Here is a 16,617-nt window from a genome sequence, read left to right as displayed (position 1 = left end):
CTAACAGAATATTCTCCTATGTTATAACATCTTCAGAGCACATATTCACATAAAGTTCTATTTTACTTACGATAATTTAATTTATAAAAGGTTAATTTCACAAACTTTACAAAGGTAATTAGTGGAGAATCAAGTTTATCACAAAAGCTTTTTGAAGAAACTGGAGGTAATTTAGCAAGGAATTATTTGTAGATTTTTTTTTCCACACTAATCTCCGATACCTCTTTATGGCTTTAGGGCTTTGTGTCCCTAAAAAGATAAAAGATAATAAATGATTTTAGAATTAAGTAGGACAAAAAAAGTTTTAAAAACATAATTAATGGAACACAAAAGGAAAAAATAAGTTCTAACTTAGTTTGATGCAATATTTAGTATAGTAATGAGACTGTCAGTTATTTTTTAAAATATGAAACTAAGTCAAAAGAAAAAAAATGTTTAGGGAACTAAAGAACCTTAAAAATTCTTTCTCTTCAGGCTGGGGATGTATCCCAGTGGTACAGGGCTTGCCTACCACACATGAGGGTCTGAGTTTGATCTCCAGGACTCAACAAGCAAACAAATCTAGTATCTAATAATGCGAGGAATATCACGATATGAATATAGAATCATACATTTCTTTTCAAATAAAGAAATATTCTAACATATTTCTAATTGTTTGTGCTAATTTTTCAATTAAATAGTTTTAATTTTTGCTACTTAAGCATGTATTGTAATTTGATAAAAAGATGATTATGAATTTTTGATATAAGACTGTAACGTCCTTAAGACTCAGGAACATATTCCAACTCTCATTCTACTCCCCTGCCCTTGACTGTGCTTCTCCTGAAGTCTTGGGCATCCAGCCCACCAGTTTCTACATTATATGCATTCTTCAGATACTGGGTTTTGTATTTTAAATAACCATCAAATAATCAGGCTCTTGTCATTAGTGAGAAAACAGAGTATGTGAACAATATTAGCATGTGCTTGGTGTTAAATAAGTGCCTGCTATATCTAATAACTTGCCTCTTCCTTATTACAGAATTTTCTTTGCCATGGTTTGATATACATCATTTAAGGGAACAAGAGGGAAAGGTAGCATCCATGACTCATTTTGTGTGATAACTTTGTTCTAAAGGTTAAGTAAGTTTATATTTTGCTTAGTTTAGAGTCTGGCACTATAGTTAGCAAACAGTTGGTATCATATTTTGGAATTAGTAGTAATACTTGCATATTTTTTGCAAATTCTGATTTTTTTTTTTCCTTTTGGTTTCTGAAAGCTGAAAATAGGAAACTTTTTCATGAACTTGAGGTTGAAAAGTGCCTGGTAACCCTTTTGGGTTCTGAAAGCGATGGAACTAAAATTGCTGCTTCCCAAGCTATTTCAGCAATGTCTGAGAATTCGAGCAGCAAAGATTTTTTCAATACTCAGGGTAAGCAAACTGGAAACGAGCATTTTGAACTTTTTTAGATTACCATAGTCTAGTGTAGATGGACATTTTTAAAGTATCTTTTTGCCTTTCTTTATCCGTAGGGATTCCACAGTTAGTTCAGCTGCTCAAAAGTGACAATGAAGAGGTGAGGGAGGCCGCGGCTCTGGCCCTGGCAAACCTGACCACTTGCAACCCTGTCAATGCCAAGTAAGTGCAAAACTGCTGCTGCACCCGGACTTGTCAAGGATATTCCACGATCTAAGGTGTCTTAGTTTTAATATTTTAAGATAGTTACATATTTTTTTCAGAGAGGTCATCTTACATTATCCTTTCTGATCCCTTATGAAAATAGAATCATTGGATTGGCCTGTTTCCCAAAGATATTACAAAATCCCGGCTGTTTCCAAGTTTGTTGGGGAAACATGCTGGGCATCCCTTTCAGGCACCAGGCTAACTCTTGTAGATGATTCTGGTGCAAAAAAAAGTGGACAGTGCTGGAACTATCAGAGACAACGTCCTGAAAACATTTGATAAATCCATAAAAATGTAAAAGATCCATTTTGAAAGAAAAATGTAAGCATTAAAGAAGTATAGAAACATTTTTAAAAGTCAATTAAGAGGAACATATTATAGACAAATGCCATGAAGAATGTTTGGGGGACAGGAATGTCCTCTGTATTATGAGCACTGAGGTTTGTGATTTATATTCATCTTAAAAATTAATGATCAGGGCTTGGGATGTAGCTCAATTGGTAGAGTGCTTGCCTCGCATGCAGAGGGCCCTGGGTTCAATTCAATCCCCAGCACCACAAAAAATAATAATAATCATTATCAAAGTAACCCATCAACAAATGAGGAAACCAAGATTCTGCATGCTTACGTAGTTTTCCTGGATGCACACGTTCACTAAATAGCTGAGCTGGAAATTCAACCCAAATGTGTCAAATTGTAAAGTCTGATCTTTCCTCTATAGAAGATAAGATTGCCTTAGAAAACAGGAAGAATTTTTTGAAGGCAACTTTCATAAATAAAATAATTATTTGCCCTCCTTACATCTCATTTGCTATGTGAGTTAACTTTCATTTATTATTGTTTTGTGACATTGTGGCTAAAATTACCTTCTCCTAACCTTAAATGCATCCCTCTCTTCCCCCATTCAACCTATTTCTCAACCTTTCTTTCCCCTTCTCTACTCCCACACAAATATTTTATAAGGCCTTAATGGAATGACTAAAATTCTAACAAAGCCTGATTTTTAAAAAATAGCAGAAATGCATAACATCAAAATGAAACTGTGCTCTTTTGTCAGCTACAATCTTTGACATAACAATTTCCTAAATGAAGGGTCCTGATTATCTCTGTGAAAGCACATAAATTTCTAGAATATTGAGTCGTAGGAAGTAGTAATTTGAAGATAGCATATTCTGTAATTTTTCCAGAATAGTCATGCCACTATCAAAAATCTTACAGTGACACTAAAACACTTCTATCTCTAGTCCACTTAGACTTATATATTATCTAAAATACTAAATAGGCCCCTCGAGTGTATAGATACCTTGATTTGATGTGAGTTTGTCTGGCTTATATCACTTCACAGTTTTGTATAAAATCACAGACAATTAGGTTGGTAGGTAGTTTTAAAAGTGCTGGTTTCAGAGTTTCTCTTTCAATTTAATTATCTGTGTCACAGATTTTTGTCCTCTGACTTTATGTTCCATTTCTTCGACATAGAAAGGTCAATTAGAACTCAACAGTGACTAACCTCTCTCTCTCTACTATAGTCAACTTTATTTTTGTAATTTGCTGTTATTCTTGTTAGTTTTTTTTTTTTTTTGCTCTTGTTGAATTTTAATTGCAGCTTTTAAAACCTATTATATACCATCCATTCCTTTTTATTTATTTATTTATTTATTTATTTATTTATTTATTTTCTAGTTTGTATTTGGTAAGGGGTTCCCTGGATATTCGTTGAGGTCTATAAGAGTTCTTACTTTGAACTTTTTGAGCTAAAAAGTACTGAAAATAAATGTTTTTGAGGAGTCAGATTTGACACGTTTGTGCCAAAAGTTAAAGACGGGAGTTTAAAGATTCCAGAGGAATGAGCACAGATAAGCCTCGTTGTCAATCCTTCTAGCAAGCCTCCCCAAGTATTAATTACTAAAGCCCGACACAACCAGGGTGACAACACAGATGAATGGTTTGTTTTAATAGAAAATGTTTCTACTCAAATAAAAAAAAAAAAATCTGTTAAGGTCAGCATGGATGGGTGTTTCCAGCCTCCCTTTTAAGAACAGGCTACTGTATCCTCTTCCCCAGCAAGCACCTTGGCTTTGCTGCTAGGGTGCTTGAAACCAGAGTTTCCCAATTGCTTTTCTGTGGTATATATAGTAAAGGAAGAAGGTAAAAGCTCAGAGCTAAAGTTCTCTGTGTGCATTTAGTAGCTATTTGGGTATCTGATATTCTGTAGCCTAATTTTAAAAAATATACTTAAGCACTCCATATACCAGTTGGGGGTATGTTAGAGCTTAACTCATCTCCTAAACCCCCATCTTGAAATGAATTTCTAACTCTTGAACTCAGGGTTGCTTCTATAATTCATTTCATGAATTGAGCAATCACTGGTGTGTTATGATACGTGATATTGGTGTAATTTCCTTTATGTGATGGGTTTGGGCCAAGAAAGTAGTAGGGAAAACTAAATTTTCTAAATTAAAAAAAAATCAGCCAGAGGAAGGAGAAACATACTTTGTGATGTTTCTTTGTGAAATTGACAAATGCTTTTTTCTTTTAATTAAAATGCTTTTATAATTTAAAAATATAGTATTTTATAGTTTGGGGAAATTAATTTGTCATCTAATATATTTGATCTCACATTTTCAAGCATCTTGATTCTTATGTCAAGAGTGGCATGACATTGAGCAATGATGAATAAATAACCAGACTGTCCCTACCCCTTTGAGGAAGGTTTTTGACTTTAAAACCTTAATTGGTGCCCAAGGTCTCACCTATTTGGTGGTATTCTCTGTGAATAAGCCTTCTTATGTCCAGCTTTCTGGACGTTTCAAATTTTACTTCTTCCATGACTAAAGCTTTAAATGTTTTGCAATGAATTTGAATTAGCATCTTCTAAAATCCTTCCTCCCACCCTTGTAACTGACCATACAGCTTTGGAGAGGAGGTTCAGGAACATCATTGTAAGTGGTCCTCACAATGTTCTCAGGGCTCTTTAAGGACCATGGGACCCCCGGCCTCATTCACTAGGTGCAGCTTGTGGGTGGCATCCCTTGGGGATGCAGGTTGACCCCTATTGGCAGGCTGTCAGTTGTTAGTTTTCATTGCTGCCTGTGTATCTGATTGGCAGAGCCTCCACCTTCCTCCCAGCCAAGATTCCCTTCAGATCCCTTCCTTTCTGTAAGTTAAAGGCTTGGCCCCCAGGGAACCAGCGGTATCTAATTTTATATAAAAGCCATTAAGGAGAACCTGAACATACTTTGGCTTCTCAGAGGCCCTCTCTGCCCACCTCCACTGGAGTTCTCCTATATGTCATGGATATAGGAAGCTCCCAGGTAGTTGGGTTATGCATAAATAAGATTGTAGTTTAAAAAATTATTAACAGGGGCTGAGATTGTGGCTCAGCGGTGGAGCGCTCGCCTAGCACCGGTGGGACTGGGGTTCGATCCTCAGCACCACATAAAAAATAGGGGCATTATGTTGTGTCCATCTACTCCTAAAAAAATAAAATAAATATTAAAAAAATTATTAACAAACACAAATCTCTTTACTTACAAATAAGCTAATATTGTGGAGTAAACCTTAATATATATATATAAAGATATATTCTGGAAGTGCATTCAAATTCCAAGAGTGCTTTTCTGCAGGTCTTTTAAACTGGCTGCCGTCTTGCCTGGGGTGCTCTTTTCCAGACAGCCTACAGCTCTTTCTCTCACCCGTCCAAGTCACTGTTCCAAGAGTCACCTTGGCAAAGAGGACTACTGTGAACACAGTGTTTAAAATTGCACCACAAACACACATACTCTTTCTTTTTTCAAGTACCAGGGATTGAACCCAGGAATGTTTAACCACTGAACCACATCCCAGCCCTTTTTTTATATTTGGAGACAAAGTCTTGCTAAGTTGCTAAGTTTGCTAAGGGCCTTGCTAAGAGGCTGAGGCTGTCTTTGAACTTGAGTTCCTCCTGCCTCAGCCTCCCAAGTCTTTGGAATTACAGGCACGAGTCACTGCACCCTGCTTACACTCATATCCTTAATCCTCTTTCCTGCTACCCTTTCCTCAGACTTATTATTTCTAACATACTGTTTAACTCACCTACTTTGTTATTACTTATTTTCTGTAGCCTACCATCATCAGCATCCGTGTTCTTTTTCTATTTAATTCACCAATACATCTCAAGCATGTAAAATAGTGCTTATCCCATAGTAGATATTTTGGGGAAAATAGGCTTACATCAAAAAATACAACCAAATGCAAAGAAATAGGGGTAAAACAGGGATTCTGTTTTAAAGTCTAAAACATCCAGCAATGCCCATGACTTAAAATAATCAGTGTTGTTTTACTTGTTTGTTTTAATATAATTTGGATCATAGAAAGAACAGTGGGGTAAACAGTGGTTTACCTCTAAAAGACTTCTATCAATGGTTTTCATTCTTTATCATCTGTAGAATAAAGGTTTGTGGGGGAAAATATGACAAGACAATGAACAAGAATAAAAAAAACCTTAATTGAAAGCATTGCAGAGAATGGTAACAGTTAGGTTCATTTAATAGAAGTGAAAGGAGAAAGTAAAATTATTTTTAAATGAGTAAATTAAGAGAAGATATAAAACAGTCCCCATCTAAAGGAACAGATTAAAATGGAAACCAAGAAGCAATAATGAGTTTTATATAAACATGTGATCCATTTAGTTAACTTGGACACAGATGTCCTTTCTTGGTACACCACTAATCTATTTGATAATGCTCACTGTGTAATACTTTTTGGAATAAAAAGCTATTAATTTTTGTTATTTGGGGCTGAATTTCATGTTGTGTTTACCCTGTACACGTCTATCCAATTAATCATATCAAAATTTTATATTATTTATGCAAGTACTGGGAGAATTACTTGTGGTTTACATCCTTCTGAGGAGCCAATCCTACATATGAGGTATTTTAAACTATTAATTTATAACATCACTGCCATCTGTTGGAGCTGATCAGAATTAGTTTTTAAAGTCATTTCAAGAATGAATAGTTTAGTGTTTTAAATTTTCCTTTACCAATGTTACTAAATTTGGCCATTAGTAAACTATGACAGGATTAGAAAATGGCAGGATATTTTTCAAAAGATGCAATTATTTTAGAAAATAAGATGCAATGAATAAAATAAAAATATAAAAAGTAACAGCGACAATCCTTTTGAAACTTACAGATATGTAAGTGAAAACTGGTTTTGCTATAAGTAAATGTATAACTAAGACTCCACTGATTATACATAATAAATGTGTTAGATCATACTAACCCTAATTCTTCATACTTATTCTATGTTATCTCCCTGAAGAACTAGGTGATTTCCTTAAATCTTAGAGACCATTTTATCTCCATTTCCTTGTTTATTATTTTTTGTACTCTTTCTTGACTTTCCACAATAGCAGTGACCCAAGAAAGTTCTAAATGGTAGCATATATAGTGGCTACTTAAAAAAAAATGATTGATTGATTGCTGGGTCACTGCCAAGCCTCCATAATACGGGAGACAAAGAGCTCTTCTCTAGGGACTGTCCTGCCATCGTGTGACCTATGGCCAGGACCACACAAAAGAAATGATGACATGAGTAAGGAGTATACCCCAACGGGGCTCAAGAAATCGATAGAATGCCCCCAAATTATATGGATGTGTGTTTGAGTGCTTTGGAAATTTTTGAATGTCTTCATTGTAAATGAATGTCCTTATCATATATGGATGATCTGTTATTTCTTATCATCAGTATTAAAAATTCTCTTTACTGACATAGAAATAAAGACTAAAGAGTTTTCATGCCCACTAGAATTATTCATGGAGTATCATGCCTATGAAAGCCATATAGCTTATAGAAAAAATGTAAATAGTATCCCACATTCAGAACTTTATATGGTATTTCAGAAGTCAGAACCTCATATAGTGCATCAGGAAAAGCCAGTGCAGTGCCGCACTCACAGTGACCAAACTCTTGAATGGTCACCAGTATTGATGGGGAGGACAGGGTCTTAAGAGATCACTACCCATTGTGTGTACAGAGAGCACTTGCCAAGCCCCCACCCATTCTCGCCCCTTTAAATAAAGGAAGGAAATATATTTGTGTATTTGTTTTTCATGATTTATTTATTTATTTTTTAACTTGTAGATTTTATACCAATGCTTATTCCTTAGACTTGCCCACATTTTACTGTGGAATGAGAACTGTGAGGCAGAACCAATGAAGGCCACTTTGAAGGAAAGGGGGGGGGGGGAAGCTCTCTCAAAGTTGGCAAAACACTAAGTTTCTCTTCTCCCTCTCCATCCGTTTGCAGGAAAGGGTGATACAAATCCCTTTGAAATGGCTAAACATGGGTACTACCACCCTTTGAAAAATAAATTTTAACTCCCGGTGCCTAGATCATTCCTCTGGGCCAACACTCGGGTTCACTTAGAACAAATAACCTTGTTAGTTGGAGTACTTTCTATTAAGGCAACATTGACCACAGAAAAAAATACGCGAAAAGTGCAAACTCATATTATAGACCTGATGTATAGGTTGGACCTGATGCTAAAGATGTGCAGTTATTGTCTTTGTCGCCCAGGATATTTCCTAAGAAAGACGCTTTCCGCAGAGCTCAGGTTTTCCTGGCTTGCGCAGCAAGAGGAACCGCGTCTTCATAGTGACCCCTAGTGGCCGTTCTGGGAGAAGTTGGGGGAGGGGCAAGAAGCAATGGCAGGGTCGCTGTATCTCAATGAAACTCACACCGATTTAATTTGAGACACTATGATGATAATATTTTAATACACTATTAAAACATTGTGATCTGGGAAACATTTCATTGTGATGCTTTTCAAGAGATGCTGCTGCTAATTTTTTATTTAATAGATGTTTCGTGTTTGTGTTTGTTCTTTCTAAGGTAGAGCCATTTCAAAATATTTTGACACTTTCGTTGTACAGGTAGATGAATATCTGCTGTGCTATATGACCACATAAGACAAATATAATATATTCGAACCACATTAATAAATCTAATTGCTATCATAGTTTCCCTAGAGTTGATATTTGCTATTAATTCTATATAATAGAAAAGATAATTTGATTAAAATTCTTATTAACATAACTGTTATAAAATTATAGATCCTTTGAATTAGTGTGATCACAATGTGTCTTGTCACATAAAGAGAGCTAGTTTTAGGAGGTTCCATTTGTACAAAGAATGATTGAACTTTTTTATTAAGAATGAGACTCCAAATAATTTAAAGTGTTATTTAATACTTTAAAAGTCCTTTGGAATTTTAGTGATAAAATAGATGAAAACCATCTTCATATTAATCTTGTGTTATTCTATCATTATTTCCATTCAACTTTACTGCGGATGCTTTTCATTTCTACTCCTTAGAAACTAGATTCCTCTCTGATAGTCTCGTTATTACATTGATTATATTTGATTGAAAACAAACAATGATTTCAAAAACATGCAAAATGAAAATATGAACTTTGCAATAAACAGTTGACTCCATATCCCCATTTGGGGTCAGGTGATTCCTCCTAAACCTTGACAAATAGTTAGCATTTGATTAATTTCTAGCTTTGTGAGGCTCGGAAAATCTCATAAAATGTTCAATTAGAAAATCATCTGTGTGATTTTTATAATCTACAGAACAAAGACTGATATCTGCATACCATCATTTTAAAGTTCCTGGTACTTTCGGGTTTAATTTCTAGCATTACTGATTTTCAGAGGAAATGATCAGTTTGGATATCTTATATTGTGTGATCCTCTCACTTTTAATTGGAAGCATACTTGAGCATATGTACATTTATTTTTATTCACCCTTAACATGTGTGTGTTGGGGGTGGGGTCAGTAGGAAGGGAACCTAGGCCTCATGCATGCTAGGCAAGTATTCTATTACTGAGTGTTCTACCACAGGCCAGCAGTCCTGTTTCTGTGTTTTTTTTTTTCCTGAAAACACTGTGCTTGTTAATATCTAAGCAATTGATAAATATAAAATGATAATGGATTGAAAGTCAGAAGACCGTGTTTTTAATCCCGTGTCTGTTTATTAACTTGCTTCATGAACAAATTTTAATCTGTCTGAATTTCATATTTCTTGTTATTAAATAAAAACCTCCAAAGGAACCTAGATTATTACCCCACTATTTTGTGCATCTAAATGATTTCCCACAATGCAGCATTGGATTCTAGAACTCAGCTTCCAATAGGGGTGGAGGGGATCCCTGTCTGTGGCTTTTTCACTGTGTCTCAGATTCACCTACTAACGTAAATGTCTTTTGTAATCAGTTCACCATTCTCTGGGGGTTCTTCATGTGCTAGGCTGCTCTAGCTGTAGGAGCACAGTAGGGAAGGGGACAAATGTTCCTTGAAGCTGATTTCATCCAGCTTACATTTTAGTCAGGGAGAGACAATACACAGGTCACTCTCAATGGTAATTTCAGAAGTGATAGCAGTATAAATAAAATAAAGCAGCACAGTGTCATAAAAAGGGACATGAAAGGGTCTTGAAAGAGGTCTTAGGGAATGCCATGGAGCTGGTGAAGAAAGCACTCTCTGAAGAAAGATATTTTAGCTGATGAGAATAAGCCAGTCCTGGGCCAGGGATATAGCTCAGTGCTAAAGATTTTTTTATTTTCTGTCAAACTAGCATATTCGCATCCTTATTATTTAGTTAAGAAAATCAACAACATGGTATCTCTCATTTCTTTGGGATTGTGTCTTTTGCCATCTATAGATAATGGGTAAATAAGCTGCAGAGGACACTGAATATGAATATCCTAAACTCTGACCACAATTCCTATTTTATTAGGAGACAAGTCATCCATGCGAAGTAAAGAGAGTTGTTTTTCCTGATGGCAGGTAGTTAATTACTGGCAGGGAAATCTAGCTTTTGAAACCAAGGGGAGCATGTAGGGAAATGAAGAATTGTGATTGAACAGATAGGTCAATAAAGACTCCGTGTTACTCCATGTAAGGAAATTACATTTGATTTCCCCAGACTTTGATTGACTGCCTCAGAATCAGTAACAAAAACACCTGTGCTATTTTTGGAAGGACCAGGTTAACAAGACTATTCTCTTTGTGGTTCTTTTGGAGAAGCCACAATGTCAGAGGAGGTGAAACATAAAAGAGCATTCTGGAAGTCTCAAATCATTACTGCTAAGGCCCATCGATATATGTAAAATAGCACTTTTTTTTTTTTGTACTTGGGAGCCCAGGGGTACTTCATCATTGAGCTACGCCCCCAGCTCTTTTTCATTTTTTTTTCTTTTTTGAGACAGGATCTCCCTAAAATGCCTAGGCTGCCTTGAGCTTGTGATACTCCTGACTAACCCTCCTAAATATCTGGGATTACAGACAAGCACCAGGGGATTTCACATATTTCTTAGGGGTTTTGTTTGTTTGTTTTGCATTTTTCTTATTTTGCTATAGAAGTCAAAACAGTTTTGACTGGGGTTATATTTTACTTTAATAATTATATGTTATTTTAAAACCCTTCATTTAAAGCATTTACCTGCAGTTAATTGTGATTCTCTCCCTTAATAGTAAAAAGAAAAAAAAAGACCAAAAAAACTTCTTTAAATAATATTTCTTTAAAAAGGGGGAAATTCTCTTGGCCAGTTTTGTCAATCCTGGAGTTGAGCCAGAGTTTGAGGGCACACATCCCACCATTCTGAAGCTCTGGGGCTACAGTCAGGTGATGGCTGCTTTGGGTCCTGAAAGTGACCAATTTAGCAAACATACCCCACTTCTCGGATCTTTGCCTTTGTTGAAAAGCTGGCAGGAACAAGAGTCAGGAATCCTGTTCTCCGCATTCCAAATATGGAGGTGCCAACCAGGAGACCTGCTTATCATATTAGACAGGGTTCAACCACTGCTGATTTACTGTCAGCCAGCAAGGCTTAAAAATGCCACCTCTGAATTGCCGCTACACATGCACCTCTCCTGACCACTTGCAGCACAGTCTTGCCGCCAATATGTCTTCCTCAGTGTGACAAAACTCTCAGAGACATATGAAAAGTCATGCTGGTGGGAATGGTTGTAATCACTGTTAACAAACAAGGTTCTTACTGCCAATATTACCATCTGTTCCATCGGGTTCCACATATTACCCTGTATGTGGGCTCTGTTAAACAGATTTCCATACTACTCAAGGTCACCCTTGATTCACGTAACCAGCCTTTACAGATGGGTCGCATGTGAACCTCAAACTGCAGCAAAGATCCAGTTCCAAGAGGTACCAAATGGTGTCATCTGATGACACCCTCAGAGTCAACAATGTTTGCAAAGTCAAAAAAGAGGCGTTCCTCGATATGTGAATTAAGTATATTCCTAAGATCCACAGTACAAACTTTCATTTATGGAACTTCACTTAAAAATTACCCAAAATTACTGGAGAAGCATTAAGGATGGGGAAGAAATGAACCAGTTTCAAGGACAGCTGTAAGTGATAAAAGTGGAGATCCCGATTTTGTTGGATCATATTCTTTCTTGTGAACTTAAAGCTGAGCAAAGCACCTTTCCCCCTCACTCCTCTTTAACTCATGCAGAGGTTTTTCTTCACTCACCTTGAGTTAATTTAGGTCAATTAAAGTATTTTGATCTTCTCAGAATTAGAGATATAAATAAGACTCAAATATTGTCTCTAAGAAGTACTACCAGATGTAGGCAAAGCACAGAGGAAGGAGTAATTGACGAAAAGGGTCAGTGATGGTTATGGGCAGCTGCAGAGAAAGGGAGCATTACACAGGAACTGAAGAGGGAACTAAATAGAGTTCTTCAGGCAGAAGTGCAGGAGGGATAGGGAAGGGTATTTCAGACAAAGGGAACACAAGCGCAAAGACAGCCACGAAATAGCACAGTATATTTCAGTGAGCAATTGACTCACTGACTCATTTGTGTAATTGAATTTCTCCTCAGTAGCCATTCTGTGATTTTTTATTTTTTATTTTTTTGGTACCAGGGATTGAACTCAGGTTTGCCTAACCACTGAGCAACATCCCAGCCCTTATTTTTTATTTTAAGACAGGGTCTCATTAAGTTGCTTAGGTTCTCAATAATATGCTGAGGCTGGCTTTGAACTTGTGATCCTCCTGCCTCAGCCTCCCAAGCTGCTGGGATTATAGGCATGCACCACCACACTCAGCTGTAAATGTTTTTTCATTGTGGGGCTTTGGGATGTGAAAGACTGCTTAATTCTAAACCATAACAAATGCAGTAAAATACTATTTTTAAATTGTTACCTTTCTCTGATTATGGACATTTATGCCAAACTTTTTTTTTTTTTGGTAAGGTACTAGGGATTCAACCCTTTAGCACTTTATCACTGAGTAGACTCCCAGTCCTTTTTATCTTTCATTTTGAAACAGGGTCTCACTAAGTTATTGAGGGTGTCACTAAATTGCTGAGGCTGGCTTTGAATTTGCAATCCTCTTGCCTCAGCTTCCCCAAATTGCTGGGATTACAGGTGTGCACCCCACTGTGCCCCTCATTAAAATATAATTTTTTAAACAAAAAGAAAAGTTCACATTTAGTAAACAAAGGCACTGAGCTCACCTTTAAAAAGAGACCAGTTTGGGGATCAAGTAATGTTTCCATGGCCAGGCACCATGATGCATACCCACAATTCCAGCAACTCGGGGGGCTGAGGTAAGAAGACAGCAAGTTCAAGGCCAGCCTCAGTAACTAAGTGAGAACCTCAGCAATTTAAGTGAGAATGTATCTCAAAATAAAAAAAAAATGAAAAGGGTGTGGATGCAGCTCAGTGGTAAAACACCCCTATAACCAAGAAAGGAAAAAAGAAAAAGAGAAGAAAAAAGTAATCCCTTGGGAAAGACATTTATATTAGACTATGAAAGTTGAATGGGAATTATCCAGTGGAAAGAGGATATCAGGAAGTGGGAAAAGCACATGGGAGTACTCTGAAGTGAGAAAGAGCCCAGTATATTGAAAGTCTCTGTGGAGGCCATATGATATATTTGGGGTTTATCCTGAGGGATGGGAAACCTTGAGTGTTTTAAGTAGAGAAGCAATATAATTACATTTATGATTTTAAAAGATTGCTTTAGCTGTCAGATGGAGAAAGGACCAGGGTGAGGATGAGATTATAGGTGCTCCTCAACTTACAATGAGTGTTCCTATAAATCCATTGTAAGCTGAAAGCATCTAAGTCCAAAATGTATTTAATACACTAACTTTCTGTGCACTGTAGCTTAGCAACACAGCATCCTGTAGCTACCAGTTGTTTACTCTGATGATCACTTGGCTGACTGGGAGCTATGGCTCATGGGTGATACTCAACATGGTGAGAGAGTACCTTACAGCACATTACTGACCTGGTAAAACATGCAAATGCATGGTTTCTATTGAATGTACATTGCTTTCACAACATTGTCAAGTTGAAAAATCATAAATTGTAAGTCAGGGACAGTCTACTTATATCAACCCACAAAAGAGGCTGTTGGATTAAATTTGGTAGAATGATGGACTGAGGAGTGAGATTTGAGAAATAATGGAAGAGAAAAGTAGTTAGGACCCGTAATACATTGGATATACACGACATGTCAAACTTCATCTTTGTTTACGTGTCACATGATGTAAACAGATGTTTTTATACATTCCTAGGTTTGCTTTTTAGGTTTGTTTTCAATTTACATTTTAAACTCTTACTGGATTAAACTTCAACTGGATGGAGACTAATGATAGTAAATATCAGAAAATATTTTAAAATTATTTGCGGTGGCATATGGCCCTATAATTCTGGATTTTATAGCAAAGCTGTTTGACTCCTGTCCCATTCATTTGGATAATACTATACTACTTAGGAAACTGGAATATGCTTTTAAAATGTGACAGTCTTCAGCCTGTTTCCCTATTAGAGGCAGAGAAAAATAAAATGATGCCTTTGGCTTAAGAGAAACAAAATTAACGCAGTTGTTTTTGGTAAAAAGTACAAGTTCTGTACTTTTTTATGAATGAAATTAGTTTTCTTAAGTAAGAATAATAGTTTAATTTTCTACAATAAGTTAATTTCAGGTGTTCTTTTTAGACTTAGAGCTGAACATACCAAATGAGGGACAGATAATGTGCAGATAATGCCGGTGGTTCTTCCCAGATGTGAAGGCAGGATTTGTCTTCCTGTGCTGGTTTTTATGTCAATGTAATAAAAGCTCTCTTCCCTGTGTACTAGAATCTCTGGGTTTTTAAACAGCTAGATTTTTATGTACTTCCCTTTACTGCCTCCATAAAGAGCAAAGAAAAGAGCAGAATGCAGAGATATGGAGCAATGCAAAATGTGTCTTCATGCAGGAGAAGGAAGCCAAAAGCAACGCAGAAGGCTGAGAAATCTGTCACACCTGATAGAAATTCCTATATTTGACCCAGTAATTCTTAGTTTCTTGGTTTCAAGAGAAACTAAATGATGGGGTGTGATCCTATGTACTCCTTGAATTTTTTAAAATCTCTTGGATGCACATAAAAGACAAAGCCTTTGAGGACTTATTTGGTATGCATGTTCTTAAAATACTTCTGGCTTCTATCACAGAAGCCGTTGAAATACCTCCATTGTGTGCTCTTTCTGAACTTGCCAAGATGTTTTAAAAAGTGAACATTGTCAAAGAGAAAAAAAAAAAAACCTGTCTCTTGATAAAGGAATCATGCATTTTGACCAAGGCATGTTTATGATAATTAAAAAATATAAAGTATATGATTTAAGGGACTGATTTCATTGGATTCCTGAAAAGTTACTCAAAAGGGAAAGAAAATGATTTCTGAACATATTTAAGCATATATTAGTTAGAAAATATACTGAATTTAAGATCCCAGGGGCTGGGGGTATATCTCAGTGATAAAGCATACGCTGAGCATGTTCGAGGCCCTAGATTTGATTCCCAGCAACAACAATGGTCTTGCTATAAGTATTTAAAATTCGATGTTTTAACATATATAATTTGGAAAAAAAATGTAAAAAATGAGAAGTTTCTGGTAAACTAAAAAATTAGAAACTCCAAATTTTTCCTTATTCATAAGACCAAATGACCACCATGTCAATTAATAATAGAAGAGAGAATTAAAAGTGAAACTATCTTAATGAGTGTTTATTTTATCCCCTGGGAAAGGAAACTGAATGCTAGCCGTTGGGCTATCATAGTGAGATGCAGGGCCTTCCAACATTTTATACAAAACAAGTAAACATGGGCTATATAACAGCCAGACAAAGTTTAATTTTAAGAAACATCTTCCCAGAGAAAGAAAAGAAGATATCACAAGAACAGTTAACTGTACACTAAGGCCTGGAGAAATGGAACTAGGCTTTGCTGAACCTTGGGATCAGTACGGTGTGTTTGATGGAATTGGGCTGATGGACTGGAATACGTAAGCCAGAGTGGAAAGTGGCCCTTCAGAGCCAACACCAATGGAGCCCGTCATTCTCCAGGGCTGCCTTCCCAGCCCATGGCATTCCTGTCCAACCCTGTTGTCCAGCTTCCTTCCACACCAGTTTGTGCCAGAATCACAGCCTCCCTTCACCATGGGCTAGCAGTCTCTTTACCAAGATCTTAATTGTCATTGGCTCTCATAGGGACAATTGTCATAACTTCTGTTTTTGAGGTCTCCAAGCCTCACAATCAGACAATTTAAGTGACAGTGCCAAATTAAATGCATCAGAATGCAGGGTGGTGGCTTAAATCATGTAGTTGGTTATCATGTGATCTTAAATGGAAAAAAATGTGTAAAATATAAACTTAAAAGAGTTGTTCATATTATTGGAATCTCAATTTTTTTATGATCTTGATGATCTCTATTAACACAATGATTAAAGTGGATTTTTAACACGTGATTCTGGGTCCTCATCTAAAACCAGGATGCTCTGTATATCTTATTGTTTGAACAGCTCGATCTCATTGCTTGAACATCATCTATTTAAAGCAATTCCAAATATTAAAGAATCTAATTAAGTGGTCTCCCACTCATTAAAT

The 16,617-nt window shown here is 36.4% G+C and overlaps 1 protein-coding gene across 4 annotated transcripts in view; it reads left to right on the top strand.

The window, feature by feature from the left end:
• Armc3 (armadillo repeat containing 3) overlaps positions 1 to 16,617 on the top strand; it is a 101,486-nt gene that overhangs the window by 49,126 nt on the left and 35,743 nt on the right. For all 4 annotated transcript variants that reach the window (XM_046423071.2, XM_058572281.1, XM_046423069.2 and 1 more), the window contains 2 exons: positions 1,260 to 1,412; positions 1,514 to 1,619. In XM_046423071.2, the coding sequence (XP_046279027.1) occupies positions 1,260 to 1,412; positions 1,514 to 1,619 (259 nt within the window). The remainder of the gene's footprint in view (positions 1 to 1,259; positions 1,413 to 1,513; positions 1,620 to 16,617) is intronic.

The sequence above is a fragment of the Marmota monax genome, unplaced genomic scaffold (assembly GCF_021218885.2).
Source record: "Marmota monax isolate L192 unplaced genomic scaffold, Marmota_monax_Labrador192_F-V1.1 WCK01_AAM20220418_F8-fsc00098, whole genome shotgun sequence".
NCBI lineage: Eukaryota > Metazoa > Chordata > Mammalia > Rodentia > Sciuridae > Marmota > Marmota monax.
This window is presented reverse-complemented; position numbering and strand designations above follow the sequence as displayed.